The sequence below is a fragment of the Magnolia sinica genome, chromosome 6 (genome assembly GCF_029962835.1).
Source record: "Magnolia sinica isolate HGM2019 chromosome 6, MsV1, whole genome shotgun sequence".
NCBI lineage: Eukaryota > Viridiplantae > Streptophyta > Magnoliopsida > Magnoliales > Magnoliaceae > Magnolia > Magnolia sinica.
In genome coordinates, this window is record NC_080578.1 from 23,812,952 (window position 1) to 23,834,375 (window position 21,424).

The 21,424-nt window shown below is 39.3% G+C and overlaps 1 protein-coding gene across 4 annotated transcripts; it reads left to right on the top strand.

The window, feature by feature from the left end:
• Positions 1-456: 456 nt before the first annotated feature.
• On the top strand, positions 457-20,774 carry LOC131248553 (bifunctional fucokinase/fucose pyrophosphorylase). Of its 4 annotated transcripts, XM_058248882.1 has the most exons (8): positions 457-933; positions 11,206-11,488; positions 12,605-12,969; positions 13,075-13,201; positions 14,790-15,806; positions 16,618-17,348; positions 19,085-19,497; positions 19,655-20,774. In XM_058248882.1, exons 1-7 carry the CDS (start codon positions 589-591, stop codon positions 19,478-19,480), a joined length of 3,264 nt encoding a protein of 1,087 aa, XP_058104865.1. In that variant the 5' UTR covers positions 457-588; the 3' UTR covers positions 19,481-19,497; positions 19,655-20,774. The 4 variants fall into 4 exon arrangements, with proteins under 4 accessions (XP_058104865.1, XP_058104864.1, XP_058104866.1 ...); XM_058248881.1 differs by lacking the exon at positions 19,655-20,774 and having other exon boundaries at positions 458-933; positions 19,085-19,648; XM_058248883.1 differs by lacking the exon at positions 19,655-20,774 and having other exon boundaries at positions 737-933; positions 11,206-11,255; positions 19,085-19,648.
• The last annotated feature ends 650 nt before the right edge of the window (positions 20,775-21,424 follow it).

The window sequence follows — 21,424 nt, forward strand, 5'->3', positions numbered from 1 at the left end:
ATCCGCGTTCGACAAGTCAAGGACTGCATGTCACTATCATGTCATGGGTGTAGATTTTAATCGCAATGCTATTGTCTACTCGCTCACGTGAGTAGGATGGCAGTTTTCACACACGCGTATCAAAACGGGAATATGTAGAAGATCCGAACCATTGATCTAGTATGAATCATTTGATCATACCTTATGCCAAAAAATTAGGCTGGTCCACTCATTGTCTAAGCCAAACAAATTGTTTTAATCCAGACCGTCGATAATTATTTTTTACCGTCCGTTTTTTCTCAAACAAGCTTAGGCCATTTAATGATTCTACCAGAATGATTTCTAAGACTAAGGCATGTTCACAGTGGCGCCGTACCCGATGAATGGTTCTGATTTTATACACGTATTTCATCTTGGCACGTGTGCGCAGGACCGTCGTCCGTCGCACGCGAGAGTTTGCACGAACCTTCCGTCGGCATAGCTTTCATCACCCCCATCTTCTTCCTCTCGTAGATTACTCACAGATCTCGCTCTCCAACCATTTCAAATGGCGGAGAACTGAAAATAAAACTAGGGTTAGGGTTCCTGCATCCGATCTTGAGAGAGAAAATGGAGAGCGGAAGAGAAATGAGATCTGGAACGATCAGGAAGAGGGGAAAGAGGGATCTGGCCGCGATCTTGCGGAAATCATGGTATCATCTACGGCTATCCGTGCGGCATCCGGCTAGAGTTCCGACGTGGGACGCGATCGTCCTAACAGCGGCGAGCCCGGAGCAGGCGGAGCTCTACGAGTGGCAGCTGAGACGGGCGAAGCGGATGGGCCGCATTGCTGGCTCCACCGTCACGTTGGCGGTGCCCGACCCTGAAGGTGCCCGTATTGGGTCCGGCGCCGCGACGCTTAATGCCATCACGGCACTTGCCGAGCATCTCTACCGGGCCGGCCTTTGTCCCCAGGTATTTCAATTGCTTTGTCTTATTCTTCTTAGTTCTTGTCTTCGGAAATGACTGAGGTTTAAGCTTCTGTGAATATGTACGGATTAAGCTAATGTTAATTTATGTTGATAGTATTAGTCTGCGTTTGGATGCACTACTGAATAGAATTGTTATGATCAGTTGAAGAGGAATTGACACAGTTCACTCTTCGCAGTATTCATGTAGAAATGCGATAATTAGTTCAAGAGGAATCAATGCCTACTCCTCATAGTATGTGGCAAACTTACATGGCAATCGAGGCTGTTGTTCTTGTGGGCAGCTACATGGATAGATGGTGATGGCATCCGATCATTGGTCTGTAAAAGTAATGTTTCGAGCAGCTGTTCACAGTCAAATTGCAGAATGCTTGTGCTGGATGGTCGGAGTTGTGACAATTGTCCAATCACATTGAATTTTGGTTATGCCTTGTTGGAAATACCGAAAATAAAAATAAAATAAAGTTAATTGTTTTTCGTTTCACCAGGCTAAATCACGTAAAATTTACGCCATCCTTAAAGCGTGATTCACCCCATTATCAATTGCTGATGGGTTACAGGCGAATTGCTTCCGGGATAAGACAAGCCTATTTGAATCCTGCGTGCAACAATTACGAGGGGTCCACTTAGGAACAATTCAACGCAGCAGATCTTCTGGCAGACTTAAACAGTGGACGTGTTTGCAGAATTCTATGATGGAGATGTTTTCTGGAGGATCTGATGGATGGAGAGAGATCTTAATGCAGGGGCATTTTCACACCGGGCTCGTGTGGGGTCGCCTGTGGGATGCATGGGCACACTTGGGGTGGGCGAGGCACATGGGAGAGGTCTCGTGTTCGAGACTCCTCACCGAGGGTGATTAATGCATATTTCACACTGGGCTTGAGTGGGGTAGTTCGTGGGATGCAGGGACACACTCGTGGTGGGCAGCCCGTGTGAGGCGGTATCCATGTGATTTGGGGCCCACGAGGGGGGTTCGGCCAAGGTCCTAACCCATGAGGTGTGGGGCTTGGGCTATGAGATAAAAGGATTAATTCGCCATGCTCTAACAATTCGAGCTTTTAGAGCAAGTGGTTAATTGTCCTGCATCAGATCTTTTGGAGTTGATTGGGATTTGGACCGAAATGGTCCAATTTATATAGGCACCGGGGAGTGGACCATTGCTAGGTGGCCATCAATGGTTCATAACGTTTGGAAAACGTTTCTAACCATTGATCATTAATTTGAGCCGTTTCTGGTCGTCAGATCGAAAGATTTGACCATTGGATCATCATAGCCCATCCGTTTTCGGACTGTTGTGGCTTTCAAAGCTATTAGCCGTTCTAAAAAACGGTTGACCGTTTTAGATTAATAATCCGACCGTTCTTAGTAGCCTATAAAACCCTGGCTCATTTCAGACCCCTCGCAGCTAGGCTTACATCAGACTACTCGCACAGCGATCGCACCATCTCGCGACGGTTCGCATAAGGTCGCGAGGGAGCGACCACTCTGTGACACGATGCGCACGTGCGAAGTGCACCAACTAGTGCCACTGCAGCCACACTGCCCTCGTCCTCGCCCTCGCTCGAGCGTGAGCGCGCGTGCGTGCATTCCAGTGCTACACACTGGAACACGCAACCCGAGCGCCTCAATCTCTAAAACTCTAAGTAAGAATACTACACATTCATCCACATATAAACCATAAGTTTTTTCTTCTCGTTTCCAATGTGGGACAAAAGCACACATCACGCTTTTCATTTGAAATTTTCAAAAAGCGGGCAAAAAGAAAATCCTTAAAATTTTCGAATATTTTTTATTTTCAAAAACCAAATTTCAACAATCCCCCACTGTTTTTTTTTTAAAAACAATAGAAAAAATTCTGTTAGAGATAAAGAATAGTTATTATGCATAGAGAAAGATATCTTACAATTTGAATCTTTCCTTAGTGTAAGTATTTTAAAGTTTTGTCGAAATTTCTGGTTGCTACAACATTGAACCAGTTATTCATAAATGACATAATCGAAAATACTACACACATAATAGCTTCTGCGTTATGTGAGTTCCTTTATATTACTCGCTTAGCACTTTTAATGGCCATATGCTTATCCTGTTTCATGAACGATCCCGTGAGAACTCTAACTCTCATGAGAACCGGCATCACTTCTACGTTCACATAAGTGAAATCCTTCCAGTGTTTCCGTTACTTAAAACACTTGTCCTATTTGACTTGATTTCATTTAGAGTTTTAAGATTCAGCCCTCTTGTTGTAACGGCTAGCACTTTCCATTCTGGATGATGTTATTTTTAGATTTAGTGCTGAAACTTTTCATATATCAGTGATTTGTTATTACCCATTGAACCCATTCTCTAGAGATTTTCTAACTTTGGGTTGAGTTTCTATTACTAGTGGGACTTTGATTAAAGAGTTTTAATCCCATCCCTCTAGATGTTGTCCTTATTACCTCTCTCGTCAGAGGTTTAGTAAAGAGATCAGCTAAGTTATTACTTGACTTCACAAATGAGATCGCAATGATTCCACCCTGAATCAATTGCCTTATATAATCATGTCTCAAACTTATGTGTCTAGACTTCCCATTACACGTACCACTGTGGGCTATCGCTAGAGTGGCTTCACTGTAGAAATGAAGTGAAACAACTGGTATAGGCTTCACATAGAACGGGATTTCTAATAGAAAATCCCTCAACTACTTAGCCTCTTTGCCTGTTGCAACTAATGCTATAAACTTAGATTCCATTGTTGAATGCGTTATGCAAGTTTGTTTCTTGGATCCCCATGATGCAGTTGCACCTCCTAAGGTGAATATCCACCTTGTAGTGGACTTGTTGTTCCCTGCACTTGATATCCAACTTGCATCGGTATATCCTTCCAATAATGCTGGAAATTCTGAGTAAAATAACCATAGTTCTTTGGTTTCTTTTAGATAACCTAGAACGTTACTTATAGTTTTTCAATGTTCAACACTTGGATTACTAGTAAACCTACTTAGTTTACTTACAACGTATGATATATCCGGTCTTGTGTATTGCATAACAAATAACATATATAAGACTGCCTATGGCACTAGTATACTCTAGTTGTGTAACTGCTATTCCATTATTTTCTTTCAGCTTGATACTTGGATCAAATGGAGTTTTTGCCTCTTTGATTTTCAAGTGGTTAAACTTGTTCAATATTTTCTCAATATAATGAGATTGGCACAATGCATAACCTCCACTATGCTTTTTAATTTTGATACCTATTATAGTATCCACTTGTCCAAGATCCTTCATTTTGAAAATGGAGGAGAGAAACCTATTTATTTTAGTTACACCTTTCATTTGGTTGCTGATTATTAACATATCATTTACTTATAAACATATGAATACAATATAATCATTACAAACTTTGGAGTATATGCATTTATCAGCAATGTTATGTGCAAAACCATAAGACAGAACTTTAGAATTAAATTGATCATGCCACCGTTTTGGTTTGATATAATCGAATCCATTTCATTATTAATGACCTTTTTCCAAAAAGCAGAGTCTCTTGAAGTCATAGCTTCACTAAAGGTTTTAGGTTCATTTTCTATAGTTAAAACCAACCTTCTCTTTGTCACCCTCTACAAGATGAAAAGAGAGACATCGAGAGTTTATTTGATCAGGATCAAGACTCGTCTCTACTCTTGCGCTGACTCCGACGAGGTTCACTTGGTGTTTCGACTTCTTGTTGTGTTTCTTCTGTAGTTTCATTAGGAGATTGAATCTCAGTATTCTTTTTCTCCATGAATAAAGAGTTCTCAAAGAACTCTACATCTCTAGACTATATGATTACATTGGAGTCTAAGTTTAAAAGTGTATAGGCCTTACTATTTTGTGCATATCCTACAAAGACGTACTTGATAGCTCTTGGTCCTAACTTAGTTCTTTTAGGTTTAGGAGTTCTGCAATATGCGAGACACCCCCACACTCTAAGATACCATATGTTTGGTTTCCTCTCTTTCCATATTTCGTATGGAGAAGTTTTGGTTTTCTTAGATGGGATTCTATTCAGAACGTGACACGTAGCTAACAACGCTTCTCCCCATAGGTTTAATGGCAACTTTGCTTGTCTTAGCATTGAGTTGACTATTTCAACTAAAGTCTTCTCATCTCTTTGCTACACCATTTTGTTGCGATGTATAAGGTGTTGTGCACTGGTGTACTATTCTGTGTTCTTCATAATAGGTAGAAATTTCATTAGAAAAATATTCTCCTCATCTGTCACTACGAAGGATTTTAATCTTTTTAACCAATTGATTTTCTACTTCGGATTTATAGATTTTGAATGTATTAAATGCTTCATCTTTTGATTTTAACAGATATACATAAACATATCTTGAACAATCATCTATAAATGTTATGAAGTACCTCTTCCCTCCTCGGGTAAGAATGCCATTTAGTTCACATTTGTCAGTATGCACTAGGTCTAATATTTGAGATAATCTCTCGGCACTTGGGAATGGTTTCTTAGTTATTTAGACTGTATGCATACTTTACATTTATCGTTGTCACTATCTTTGTATGATACTAAGCTGTTCTTAGCTGTGAGTTTTATGGTACTATAACCAATATGTGCTAATCTACCATGCCACAATGTTACAGATTCAGTCATGTAAGCACAAAGTTTCCATTACAAGCATAACACTTACCCACAAAGTTCCCATTCTTGGACAAGATCAACTTGCCAGACTCAAACACAACCCTTATCCCAGGTTTGCTCAAAAGATCCCCTGAGACTAAGTTCCTCCGTATGTCTAGTACATGTAGTACGTTGGTCAGGATTATCTTCTTTCAAAAGGTAAAGAGTAATTCCACGGTTCCTTTGCCTACGACTTTCGATCGACCTTCATTTCCCATTTGAAGATCTTGACCGTTGGTCAAGTCTTCAAAGGTTTTGGAGGCAGATTTATCGTTACAAATATGGATTGTTACACCTGTATCATACCACCAACCGGGGACTTTCTCTTGAAGTAAGTTTACTTCTGTGACCATTGCAACGATATCATCGTCTACTGCATTAGCCTCTTTCTTAGGCTTTTTGCGGTTCCTACAGCCTCGGGTGAAATGTCCAGTCTTGCCGCAGACATAGCAAGGACCCTTGGGTTTGCCATTTTTCTTCTTTTGGGTTTTCTTGAATTTCCCTTGATCTTTGTTAGGTTTTAAGTAATCGTTTTTCTCATAGTTATTATTCTGGGATGGTCATTCTACTGCATTCACGTTTGATGAGAATGCACTATTTGTGTCATCCTTTTTGTCTCGGTTACGAGATTCTTCTTCAATATGAAGATGCTTTTGGATTTGTTCCAGGGTGAACTCTTTGGATTTATGCAGTAGCTTCTACCTGTAATCTTTCCAGCTCGGAGGCAATTTGGCGATAATAGCTCCGACTTGAAAGAATTCAGGTAGGTCTATTTTCAAAGCCTTTATCTTGTTTACAATTAATTGTAATTCATGGATTTAGGCCAGCAGTGGCTTATTGTCTATCATTGTGAAATCGAAATACCTGCCGATTAGGAATTTCTGTATACCTTCTTAAGCCTTGTACTTGTATTCCAACGCACTCCAGATTTCTTTTGCTGATGGTCCCTTTGTACAGATCGTACAACCGATCAGAGAGGGTATTGAGAATCTGGCCGTGACATAGCAGTTCGTCTTCTTGTCGCTTGATTCTTGCAGCGATCTGTTATGTGGTGTTAGCATCCGTCGCTTCTGGCAAGGGCTAGAGATTCAGGTCCAGGATGTAGAAAATCTTCATAGCAGTTAGTAGAAATTTCAGCTTGTCTTGCCACCTAGTGAAATTTGTACTGTCAAATCGGTCCAATCTGATCAGATCCTGGTTCATCAGTTTAACTGATGCAACACTTTTGGTATCTATAATCACGCTTTAAGATTGTTGGAAATACCGAAATGAAAAATAAAAATTGTTGAAATTTGGTTTTTGAAAATAAAAAATATTCGAAAAATTTGGGATTTTTGTTTTGCCGCTAAAATGCTTTTTGGAAATTTCAAATGAAAAGTGCGGTGTGTGCTTTTGTCCCACATCGGAAATGAGAAGAAAAAATTTGTGGTTTATATGTGGAGGTGTGTGTAGTATTTTTACTTGGAGTTTTGGAGATTAAGGCGCTTAGGTTGCGTGTTCCAGTGCTACACACTGGAATGCACGCGTGTGTGCGCACTTGGGCACGGGCGAGGGCATGGGCAGTGTGGCTGTAGTGGCGCTAGTTAGTAAACTTCGCACGTGCACATCGTGTCGCAGGGTGGTCGCTCCCTCGTGACTTTACGCGAACCGTTGTGAGACGGTGCGATTGCGGTGCGAGTGGTCTGATGTGAGCCTAGGTGTGAGGGGTTTGAAATGAGCCAATGTTTTATAGGCTACAGAGAACGGTCGGATTATTAATCCAAAATGGTTAGCCGTTTTTTAGAACGGCTAGTAGCCTCAAAAGCCACAACGGTCTGAAAAAGGACGGGCTATGATGATCTAACGGTCAGATCTTTCGATCCGACAACTAGAAATGGCTCAAATTAATGATTAATGGTCAGAAGCGTTTTTCAAACATTCTGAACCATTGATGGCCACGTAACAACGGTCCACTCCCTGGTGCCTATATAAACTAGACCATTCCGGTCCAAATCCCAATAAACTCCAACCAATCTCTCCCCATCTATTAGATCCTCCAGAAAACATCTCTATCATAGAATACTGTAAACACATCCATTGTTTAAGTCTGCCAGAAGATCTGTTGCGTTGAATTGTTCCTAAGTGAACCCTTAGTGATTGTTGCACACAGGATCCAGATAGGCTTGTCTTATCCTGGAAGCAATTCGCCTGTAACCCATCAATAATTGATAGGGGGCGAATCATGCTTTAAGGACAACGTAAATTTTATGTTAGTCAGCATGGTGAAATGAAAAATAATTAACTTTATTTTATTTTTATTTTCGGTATTTCCAACACATTTTTTCCAACATGCCCATCTACATGATGGCCCACCAAATTGACAGCCTGAATCAGTTGGCTGACATGTTTGAAACTGTATCATAAGGGAAATGCAGAGAACTTCTATGCAAGTGACCAATGTTTTAAATATTGATGATATCAACCAATATATCCCATGATATATCTTGTATCTGACCTGTGCGATACGAGACACACAGGTAGTGCCAATATATCCCACATGTTCGATCAAGTGAGCATTTTTAATTTCCAATCTCTCTCTCTCTTTTTTTTTTTGAAATTATGTTAAATGGTTACAAATCCATTGGTTCTTTATGTTTTTGCATGTAAAATCATGGAGTTGGAGCTTTGATTTTCATATCCATTGGTTCATGTTCTCCATGTCTTTTTTTTTCAAAATTTTCCTTCAACCAGCTATCAATTGAGACTAATTTTGAAGTATTTAGGGGTATTTGATAAAATGATAATCACATATACTCTAATTTCAAAATTTGAGTGTAAGTGGTCCGATTTGGAGAAAATTCAAAATTTCTCCAATTTCTCCTACATTGCTTGCAATGTTGCACTCCAAACATGAGATCAAGCATTTGTGAGGGCTAATCTACAGATTTGTTAAGTCCTTATCAATTTTCGAAAAATAAAAATAATTTTAATTAAAAATTAATAAAAAAGTTATTAAAATATAATTTTTTTCTCGAATTTTCCCTTCAACTAGCTGTCAATTGAGACTAATTTTGAATTATTTAGGAGTGTTTGATGAAATGATCATCACATACACTCTAAATGTTATGCATTCAATTTGAATATACTTGCATTAGTTCAGTCAGACAACGCATAGCATAGCTATTCAAAGGAAACCTATTATGTGCACTTCTTTTTTAAGATCTTATGATTTAAAAGTTTGTATTGAGATCTTTTGTTTATTTATTTATTTATTAGATAACAATCCATGAAGTTACATTGAAAAATTCAACAATTTCCCAATGTTTCCCCATGTTTCGCAAAAAGTGTGATAAATTACCCGATACAAATGATACATCCCATGTGATAACCGATACATAGATGTATCCCAAGGATGCGATACGTAACGTGATGTCGATATTTCGAAAATTTGGCAGTAACCTGCATATTAGCATTCTTCTTAGTTCCAACGAAGAGGATGTGGCCAAAAATAATAACTGCCTTCCTTGGTATTCATGTTGTAGCACTGGGCTCCGAAATGTAGTAACTGCAATTTGTGGGCTACTTATTATGAATACTAAGGAGTACTAAAATTTGGTCTGTTCTTCTCTCAAAAGCTTGTTATTGCAATTCAGTTTGATAGTGCATCCAAATGCTGGGCAATGTAATGTACAAGAATTATGATATAGGAAGCACCACACTTCATAGTGTATGCTGTTCTAATTGGTCTTCCATTTCTTCTCTATTATTCTGGTCATTGCAATTCAACTTGATAGTGCATCCAAATGCAGCCTAATGTAATGCACAAGAATTATGATATAGGAAGTATTACACTTGATTGTCTATGCTGATCTAATTTGAAACGTGTAGTCTATGGACAAGTTATGTGATATTGTGCTCATAGTGTTATACTTCTTTTGATGTGGAGATCAAATGTATATGTTGATACAAACATTAAAAGGAAAAAAGAAAGAATTTTCAAGGAAAGAAAAGATAATCTACATTGTAAACAAACTGGCATAAAGAGGCCTTCAATGATACATGCCATCTACATGTATAAAGAAATGTCCTGTTATGTTGGAAAGCACATTACCCACATAAGTGCATGGATGTGGGTCAGGTCTCACACATAAAGGTACTCACACATGGTCCATCTCTAGAAGGGAGGGTATGCATATTGTTGTTTACATTATTTTTCTCAATAGATTATTAAATAGGCTTGAAATATTAAAAAGGGAAGGTCATAGATTTATATATATATATATATATAATATTGAAGTATATCATTAGTACACTAATAATATATGAGTAGTGAAGAAATCTGTTAACTTTATCAGGAACAAGTTAATTCTGAATTATTGTTATGACTCGGATTGGCTATGGTATGGACACACGTTCTATAAGTGCTGGTACCCAATCTACATCAAACTCCATTAAGTTCCGCAACCACTATGGCAAGCCTTGTTGATTGCCCAAAGACGTTAATACTCAGACCTCTTTCCATTTATGGTCTACCTCCTTTCAAATTCGGTTTGTAATCCTCATCCCAATCCAAGTTGATAGAAACTCATCCTGTTTTCAGCTCCATTTGGCAGAAAACTTCCCTTGGCTTTATTTTTATTTTTTATTTTTAATTTTTTGTCTTTGTGACCTTGTCTGAATCTTGTAAGCCAATATAAAATATATTTGGAGGTTGGGAGAATGGAATTGATGGTTTGACTAAGGTAGCTTTGCCAAAAAGAAATAAAAACAATAAAAAAGAAATGAGTACATCTTCCAATTCATCACCCTATTGTTAAATCTTCCTTTCATTAGGACCCAATTCTGGGAAAACATATTGGACTCATCATATGTTGTTGGACTTTCTATCCAAAGATCAATGCCATGCCGCCTATCCTTGTCATGTAAATCTTATTTTTGTTATTAATAGTCTAGTAGATGCAATCTGAATCTGACCAGTGTTGTAGTCCATGGATTCATTGTTTTATCTCATTTTCATGCCATGGCCTCCTCCAAATGTTGGTTCTGGTAATGCAGAGACACCTTAGAGTGGAGGTTGAGGTGCCGTGTTCACAATTGGGTCAATTGGGTGCCAGAGTTCATGCAATAAAATAAATACACACTAATGAATGAAGTGCCAACGACTAAAAAGATTTTGCAGTACCAAATTGGCAAATAAGGAATTATCCTTAACCAGGATTAAGAATAAAAAATACTTATACTAATGATTATCTCACCAATAAGCTGGTCCAAATTCTATTCCTAGTAGAATTTTATTCCATCTCTCTAGTATGCACATCATGCTCAATGGGTGTTTAAAAGTTCTTTGGGTATGTTCAAGATGTAAGAAACATCCTTTGGTCATATATTTCTTCTATAACTGCATTTTTCTTGCAACTTTCCATGCTAAAAACCCTAAAGAGGCTTCCACTTTTTTGTCCTCAAGTTTAATCATTCACATGTACTCAAGATGGTCCAGACTTAAAAGAAAAGCCTGGATTGATCAGGCTTTTTATTTATTTGTTTATTTTTTGAACTTGATTAGTTTAATAGGTAAACTCTTTCACTTGCAGCCTTTGATCAGATATATATCATTTACAGGTACCAAATGCTGAGAATGGAAACTCGCTATCTTTGGCACCACGTGACAGGTCCAACAATGAAGTACCTCTCATGTCAATGCTTAACTTTGTGGCCAAAAAGCATATACTATTGCTTCATGCTGGAGGTGACTCTAAAAGGGTACCATGGGCAAATCCTATGGGGAAAGTTTTCCTACCATTGCCATATTTGGCAGCAGATGACCCTGATGGGCCAGTTCCACTACTTTTTGACCATATACTTGCAATTTCCTCTAGTGCAAGACAAGCTTTTAAGAACGAAGGTTACTACATTGATGATTCCTCTGTTACATCAAATGAAACCTGTCTTGAGTGTTCCTTTAAAATCATGCAACCAATGTTCATAACAAATGATCAGGTGCTGAAATGAGCTCTCACTTGTAAAAATTATGATAACAAAATCCATGTCTCAGCTTGAAGGGAAGTACTAAGATAATTTTGTTATGCATATTTTTGTGTATTATCTATATGGATACCATTGTCTTTCTAGTCACGTTTTGGGTTCTAAGTCACAAGCCTCTTGGCATTATGTAGACACCATACAGATTATTTCCTTATAAATGAGGATGCGATTAGTTGACTTTCACATGTAGATCTTTTCGACTTTCTTGTTAAATGCTATGCATGCAGATGCTACAATAAGTGACATGAAACCAAACCTCTTTAAAATGTCTCCCTGTGCACTGTGGAGGACTACATTTGACTTCTTAATTAGATTGTGGTGCTCCGTTGTTTATTTTTCTTTGAACTTTTAAGAAACTTAATTTCTTGAATATGCCTTGTGCTTTTAAACCTCCTTGCAATCATCATCATCATCATCATCATCTAAGCCTTATCCCAAATAATTGGATTAAGAACTCAGTAAGTTATCTCTCTAAAACACACACACACACACACACACACACACACACCCACCCACCCACCCCCAAATAAGAATAAAAAAAGAAGGAAAAAAAAATCAGTAAGTTCTTAGATGCGTCTTGTGCTTTTATCCCACATTGGAATGATTTTATGGATTCGACTGCAGGCTGGATTATGCATTTAGTTATTAACTGATTCAGAACTCACCTAATTTATTTTTCAGTCTGCAATCCAGTGTTGTGTAGGCTTTTATGGAACTTTAATAAAGTAGGCTGCCTTTATTCTTCCGTGATGATACTTAACAAATTAAGTGTCAACCTATGTTAATGCATTAACTTTTTTTTTTCCTACCATAGGAGGACAGTTCATGTGATGCATTGACTATTATTTGATTATATATTGATGCTGAACTGGTTGAATCAAGGGTTTATTACCTTTGGTGATTGTCCAGTTACAAGATAAACAATCCTTACTGTTTTCTGGTATGCATCTTACATAATATTTGATGATCTTGGCAGGCGGGATCTTCATTATGACTGGAGATGTTCTTCCATGTTTTGATGCCTCCACTATGGTTCTTCCAGATGATGCAGCTTGCATTATCACTGTTCCTATTACCCTGGATATCGCTTCTAACCATGGGGTGATTGTTGCTGCCAAAACTGGAATATTGGATAAAGCTTATGCTCTTAATTTGGTTGAGAATCTGCTGCAGAAACCCAGTTTAAAGGAGCTTGTTGAGAACCAGGCAGTTCGACATGATGGTAGAGCATTGCTTGATACAGGAATAATTGCAGTTAGAGGTAGTGCATGGGCGGAGCTTCTCATGTTTGCAGGTTCAAGTCAGAGAAAGATTATGGAGCTTCTTAAAAGCAAAAAGGAGGCAAGCTGCCATTTTTTGGTCGTATTCATTTCAATAGCTTCTGGAGCCTTTATGTTTTCTTTGACCTTTTTCATATGGTGCTAAATTTCTTTAGAACTTGTGCAGATGAGTTTATATGAAGATCTGGTAGCTGCTTGGGTACCTGCAAAACATGAATGGTTGAAGTTTCGCCCTCTAGGAAAAGAACTTGTCAATGCATTGGGAAATCAGAAGATGTTCAGCTATTGTTCTTGTATGGTTTTGTTTGGCATGATTTATCCAAATAACTTATTTGTTATTAGCCCTTGCCGGCATTCAGATGAGTACAACAGTTTAAGTGTTATCCAAATCACTTCTTTGTTATTAGCCCTTGCAGGCATACTGATGAGTAGACCAGTTTAAGTTGTTATGGGCAGATTCTATTACTATCAAATTTTAATTAATTAATTATTATTATTATTATTTTTTGCTGTAACTTGTCCTCTAAGTTCCAGTTCCCAAATTTCTTAAAATAAACCATTTGTTTTCAAGCTTTCAGTTAAAAAAAAATAAAATAGATCATGGTGCATGGTATCAAAATTTTAACTTTTTATGGTCAGAGGGATTGAGAATGTTCTACTTCAAAAGCCACCTTGTGGCTGTTTGGTTGGTCCTATTAGCAAACAGAGAATATCATGCAATGTGATGTCCATTCATCTTTTTAATGCATGAACAAATCCCATGAGTTATCTTCATAAGGAGAGGAGGGTAATATAACTAGTGCATTTTTTTAAGGTAGTATAACTTAGGTGTAAAAACTTCAGCAGCTTCTTTGTGCATTCAAACTCACCAGCATCTGTAGAAAGCTGGATTATATACTGTCCTCAACTATCAACAATGTCATATATCTTTTCATCTTTCTTTTTTCTGTACATGTCTTCTTTGAACTTTTGAAATGGATTTGGTTCCATAGTGAGTAGTAAGTCCCAAGGATTTCTCCTCTTCATTTTATCTAACATGTCAAGGGCTGCTTGATTCTCCTTTCCTGTGGCACATGTAGCTTCTACCTGTTCAAGCACTCTATAGTCAAAATTTCTGCCACACCAATGGGGAGAATGAGCTTTCAGCTCATGTCCTGTCATTAGCAAGATATTCAGTAATGGTGATGGTGGCCATAACGGCCACCGCCATTACTGTTATGATATGGGGTGTAATGGCCGTTCTGACAATTTTTTTTTTTTTTTGGTTGAAAAAACCAATATCAGCATGTAACGGGCTGTTATGGGCCATTTCTCGTAATGGCCGTTACGGCCCCATATGCATAACATTGCCCACTGTTACCGTTACGGTCCTATAATGCATAACGTTGCCCACTGTTACTGTTACAGCCCTGCTACGTGTAAAGGTGCTCACTGTGACCATTATGTAACTGTTTTTGCATACTTTGGCCATGTGTATTAAATTGGATTTTAGCTGTGGTATTTGTTCAGCAAGCAGATAGTATAATAAACTATCTCATGTCTGGCTTTATCAGCTGCAATTTGGTGTAGACTCTTTTTCAAACCTTTGCGTGCTGTTTAAGTGGTGTTCTATGTTTCCTTGGGATGCCAATTGTATTTGAAATTAGTATGTAATGTGTTTATTTTGCTTCCATGGGCTCATACCGATAAGTGATGACAATATACTAGCAAGTGATTCGTGACAATGGTCTGATTTCTATATTTTCATTTTCGTTTGATCTTATCCCCAGAGAAGCCAATTCCTAGGCCAACGTTTTGGCCAAGGAAGGTGTAGGCTTATCTCTTTGTTTTGGAGATGATGCTCAAATGTTCCTCTCTTATTCTTTCTTTATTTCATTGCAGATGATTTGTCATTTTTACATTTTGGCACCTCCAGTGAAGTTCTTGATCACTTAAGTGGGCCTGATTTGGGGCTTGTTGGTCGTAGGCATTTGTGTTCGATTCCAGCTACAACTGTATGTGACATCTCAGCATCGGCTATTATTCTTTCAAGCAAAATTTCCCCTGGGGTTTCAGTTGGGGAGGACTCTTTAGTGTATGATTCATCACTTTCAGGGGGAATTCAGATAGGCTCTCAATCTATTGTTGTTGGAGTTAACATCCAAGGGGAAAGTGAATATGAGACAGCAAGTAACTCCATGCGGTTTGTGCTACCAGATCGCCATTGTCTTTGGGAAGTTCCTTTAGTGGGTCATACAGGAAGAATCATTATCTATTGTGGGCTCCATGATAACCCAAAAAATCCATTTTCAAGGGATGGTACCTTTTGTGGGAAGCCATGGAAGAAGCTCTTGCATGATCTACACATTCAACAATGCGAATTATGGAATTCTGCAGGTGCCCAAGACAAATGTTTATGGAATGCAAAGATATTTCCTGTTCTTCCCCCTTCTGAGATGCTTAGTTTAGCTATGTGGCTAATGGGCTTGAGCGAGCACAACACAAAACATATGCTTTCATTGTGGAGAAGTTCAAACCGTGTCAGTTTGGAAGAGTTGCATAGATCAATAGATTTCCCACAACTTTGCTTGGTCTCCAGTAATCATCAAGCTGAGCTTGCAGCAGGAATTGCTAATGCTTGCATTAGCTATGGTTTGTTTGGTCGCAACTTGTCTCGGTTGTGTGAAGAAATTCTGCAGAAAGAAAGATCAGGAATTGAAGTTTGTAAAGATTTTCTCACACTCTGTCCTAATATCCTGACTCTGAATTCGGGGACTCTTCCCCAGAGCAGGGCATACCAGGTGCAAGTTGATCTTCATAGGGCATGTGGAGAAGAAACAATTGCATGCACAATGGAGCAGAAAGTATGGGCCGCAGTAGCTAATGAAACTGCTTCAGCAGTAAAATACGGGGTTGGAGGTAATAAACTTACGCTGGTTATGCCTTTTGTGTCCACATTTCAGGAAGATTGACTCTTCAGTCTTCACGAATCTGGCATTACAATGAGTGTTTCCATTTTGTGTATTCTATTTCTCTGTTAGTTTCATCCAGTATCATTCTTTGAAGACCTTGCCAAGGCTACTCACATGGGTTGGATTTTGAATCCTACTCTGTCACGTGCTACTGTCTGCACATGAGTGTGCGCTTGCAAGATTTGGGCTGTTTATTGGGTGGGATCTGGCATGTGTGCTTCAACTTGAAAACCAGGCTGGTCTTGTAATTGGGTTGACCACACATGTACCTTGAATGTAGACTGCTGTTTTTTTCCTTAACTGTTGATATTTTTCTTACATATGTGACGGATTTGATGATGACTGGAGCAGCCAAATTTTTATGTTAACATGCACAGTGAGGCTCACTTGATGAACAGTCTGGAATCTCGCACGCACATGTGGAAACTTGCTCACATGCAGATTCCTTATTGTTGACAGGAAATTCCTCAGTCTGATCATTGCAGAAGGTGACTCATCCTATTTCAGTAATTTGGCCGAAGATGTGGGGCTACAGCTTTGGGATTTGAGCTTATCTTTAATGAAATTAGATCTGTAGGTTAAACAGATGTTGAATTATTTTGGTAGTGGTGTGTGCGTGTGTGTGTTATATAAATAAAATCCTACTCTATGAATACCCTTGGTTTTTCTCCTTTTCCAACGAATCACGTAATTCAGCAAGCATTGTACCTTTTCTTTCCAAGTCAGTGGTGGTTCACTAACCCTGTTTCTGCTGTCAGACCAATTGGACTCCTCCAGTGGTTTCACTCCATCAGCGTGTCGGGAGAATGATGTTAATGGCTGTGTGGATCATCCTTTTAAGCCGAGAAGAGCAAGAGTAGAATTACCGGTTCGTTTAGATTTTGTTGGGGGTTGGAGCGACACTCCACCTTGGAGCTTGGAGCGTGCAGGCTGTGTACTAAATATGGCAATAAGTTTGGAGGGTTCACTTCCAATTGGCACCACAATAGAGACAACGGTAACCCGTGGAATATTTATTTCCGATGATGCTGAAAAACATTTATACATTGAAGATCCTACTTTGATAACTATGCCATTTGATAAAGACGATGCCTTTCGACTGGTCAAATCTGCATTGATTGTGACTGCTATTGTTCACGATAAGCTCTTATCATCCACAGGCTTAATAATCAGGACATGGGCAAATGTTCCACGCGGTAGTGGTTTAGGTACTTCGAGTATATTAGCAGCAGCTGTAGTGAAAGGACTTCTCCAGATAATGGACGAAGATGACAGCAATGAAAATGTTGCAAGGCTTGTGTTGGTCTTAGAACAGATCATGGGCACAGGAGGAGGCTGGCAAGATCAGATCGGAGGCTTGTACCCCGGCATCAAATGTACTTCAAGTTTTCCTGGAAAACCATTACGGCTGCAAGTCATCCCCCTTGTAGCTTCACCTCAATTGGTTGCGGAACTGGAACAACGTCTGCTGGTAGTGTTTACTGGGCAAGTAAGTTCCCAGCTTTCTTGTTTCTGGTGTTGGCAAGTGTGTTATCTATTGCTTTCCATTCCATTACCTTGTCAAAACATGCTCGACGATAATTCCAGTATTATAGAGATTGACCTCTTAAATGCATCTATTTGTAAAGTTCAATTGCTTTCGCATTCTCTTTTTGAGATTTCAATTCAATTTTATGTGTTTTAAATAGCTTACGCTATGTAGTGTGTAGCTTAGCCTTAATGCTACGTAGCTCGTGAAAATAGCTCAAGTCATGCGTAGCCTATGTTATGCATTAATTTGTATACTCTACACACTACATGCTACGTAGCTTACATTAAAAATTATTTTTTGCTAAAATATATTAAATCAGATCTTTTCAGTGATTTTGGTAAAATAATATATGTTCCCAGTATTAAATCAGTTTAGTTGCTCTTTCTTCGTTTTATATTTACTCTTTGCTTTCTTTTTCCTATTATTTTATGCTGTGTTTATTGCACCAAATATCGTGAAATTTCATTATTAAACAGTCGAATTTGGTGCACAAGATGATGAAATTTCTTCATATTTGGTGCAACTAAGCACAAACTAGCGTGGCATGAAGCTTACACTACATGCTATGTAGCTTGGGCATCATGCTTTGGAGGGGTGAACGTTGCGCTAGACGCTATTCACTATTTAAAACACCGGACATGACCAAGGGTTTCTTAGTAGTCGTTTAAGACAATTTTCCTACTTCTAACCCCTTTCCTGATTTTAACAATTTGACACTCATTATAATGCATTTGGGTCAGCAACAGGCAGACTCTGGGTTTCCAGAAGGCTGTCTTCATTTGCTGAAGATATATGATCCTGATAGGTCTGCTAGTTCCACATGCATGTATACTGCAGTCCCCATACACACCACCACTTATTTGAATGCCGTGCACATGTGCAAAATATAATCTTTCAATCTTGTGGGTCCACCATCACGATGCATTGGCCTAAGAATTAAGCCGGCCTATGCATTAGGTGGGCACAATGTATGGACAGATAAAAAGCATTGTCAAATTTTTTTTTTTTTGTTGAGCTGTCAATGTTTTCAAGCACTGTGGCCTTGAGTTGAGCAGGCTCATTTCTGGGCTGGAAGAGCTCTAGGCGGAGCCTCCTGATGAACTACTCGAATGTTGCATGCACGTGTGGCAGTGTGTACGAGGGCTGGGTTGTATGCATGCATAGAGTTTGCCAAATCCCACTTACTTGTTTGGCCAATACTGGAAGCACACATTTTGTCTGTACCCCTTTGCCTTTTTGGTTGTTTCAGCTGTAGTATGAGACACGCATTGGGTACAGCCTCCGCCTGGATCAAGCTCCCTCTGCCCCCAACATGGCAGGATTTGATTGGATGGCAGGCTACCTTCAAAGAAGCGGCCAGCCAAGTATGTTTGAAAGTTGTTGGGTCGAGTACAGACTCAACGTGTGCCCATCTTTGACAGTGGCCAGCTGTCCAATCAAATCCCACCACGTCAGGGGCGGATGGAGCTTGGTCCAGGCAGGGGCAGTACCCAATTTGTGTCTGGTAGTATGCATTCTTCAAGAAGCCAGGATTGGCCCAGCAAACTGCTACTGTCAAGGGTACAAAATTTGAGGGCATGGAGGTAGTAGTTTCTTTGAAAATATAAATGGCAGAGAGAAGGAAAAAAAAAACTGGTATCTTCATGCTCCCCTATAGCATCTCCATTTTATTTAACCGTGGCAGCCCCATGCAGGTCCGGCTTGCAAACCAAGTCCTGCAAAAGGTGGTAATCCGATATCTTCGTCGAGATAATCTACTGATATCCAGTATCAAGCGCCTCGCAGAACTGGCAAAGGTCGGGCGGGAAGCTCTGATGAACGGTGACTTGGATGAACTGGGAGAGATAATGTTGGAGGCTTGGAGGCTTCATCAAGAACTGGACCCTTACTGCAGCAACGAATTTGTGGATAGATTCTTTGCGTTTGCTGACCGCTTCTGCTGCGGCTACAAGCTGGTGGGTGCAGGGGGTGGGGGGTTCGCTCTGCTACTTGCCAAGGATGGCAATTCCGCAAAAGAACTAAGGCAGTTGCTTGAAGAAGCGTCGGATTTTGATGTGAAAGTGTTTAGTTGGAGTGTCTATTTGGATTAGAATTTGCAGTTCTTCAGGTTAAGCATTATCAATTATTTAGTTATTTATTTTGCCATTCTACATATATATTCTTGGCTGTTAATGTAATCTAAATAATCTAAAGTGGGCCATTTCTTCAACTGTTTTGTAATTCTATTAGCATAGTAAAATCATAATTGTCTCTGTGAATTGCAGGCGTGTTTGGAAGAGTGTTACTACTATACATGCTATGATCTTTTAAGCTGCACCTGTGGGTTCAAGTTTCTGTTAGTTTGGGTTGATCTCAAGCTCATATTTGAATTGCAGAGCTAGGTAAAGAACCTGTACTAAACAAATGAGCCAGTGTCACCGGAATGCTTTGGTGGGCCTCTTTTTGGATGTCCAGGCATATCAGAATTGCTCCCTCCCTCGTTTTGGTGTAAGCTATCTGTGGTGGTGGCATCGGCAGCAGCAGCTTGGGAAATGAAACCGCTTTTGGTGGATTCTTGTTTTCCCTTATGTTATGCCCAAGATTGCAAAGTGAGATGAGAATGGTGATTTGGGGATGAATGCATCTGATCTGCCATAAGCAACCTCCAAAAGCACCAGTACTGAGGGAAAGCAAAAGAAACTGCGTGGAATGCTCATATCATCATCCTGCAAACTGTTCAATAATAATCACCTAGTGGTCCACCATGGGAACCACCATCATTCAGCTGTTGCCGACAGCCCTTTGTGTGACTTGATGGGTAGTAGTTGATGATGCCTGGCTGGACCGCCACCTGTCCGTTGGTGGGTGGCGCAGAAGTGTGCTTTTATGCTGCATGGTTAGGATATAACATGGTAGGTTATATTCATCATTGCAAGTCTTTGACGCTCGGGTTTGCATCAAACGCCCAATTCATGATTTCAACTCTTTTTCTTTTCTTTCTTTTCTTCGTCTTCTTCTTCTTCTTTTTTAAAATTTAAATTATAACCACATTTGCATGATTGCATCAAACAGTTGTGTATTTGTACTTGTATGTTTTGGGGAAATGTTGCTATCAAGCATGCTGCACCTCAGCAAGGAAAGTTTTTAGCACACAGGCCCTATATGTTGATCCTCAACACATCAAAAGCCTAAATTAACGAAACATGGCCCTATTGGACAGGACTGAAAAACTCTTTGAGTGTCTTTTGCAAGGTCTTGGCTTGATGATCTAAAATTTCCTCCAGATTAATGGCAATCGTGTTACAATTTCCTCCTGATTAATGGCATGATGCATTTATTTGTGACTTATTTAATTCTCATGGAACATGTTATTCATGTAGAGGTTAAGAGGTATAACTTTTGTTGCGTTTGGCACTTGTGATTTTGGACAGAGCGGCTAGTTAGCTTGAGGAGAGTTGGTTCTTGGATCTCATTGGTTATGATTATATAGGTTCCAGAGCATAGCATGCCGGTGTTGCATATGATGGTTCTCTCATATGAGGGGACTAACTTCATGTTATGATGGAAAGTCTCCACTATCCGGTCTAATTTGGTGTTAGTTTGCCTCATGCTTCACATGAGTATTTAAGTGTTATGAATGATTTCTTAGATAGGGCCTTCAATCACTTGCATCGGTAACGATCGCTTACTAATATCAAGGATAAGAGACCCACCGTGTTTAGACTTGAATTTACATGAGCATGAGCTTTGTCAAAATCCCCATATGGGAGGATGTGTGGATGAAAAGGTCATGATTGTTCATGCTTTGACTCTTCTTATGTGGTGAAGGCATAGCCATACGTGAATGTAGTTGAGCATCTTCACTATGGTATTCAAAGTACACATGATCCAACATGAGATTCACTCGGTCATCTTAAGACATGAATAGGTAGTTTGATCTTATGATTTGGTTTGTCCATTAAGTAGGAATTTTTACGAAAATGGTCCCAACGTATAGTCATTTCACATGTTTAGCCCCATTTACAAAGCTTTTTTAAGCTTTGACAGATTATTTA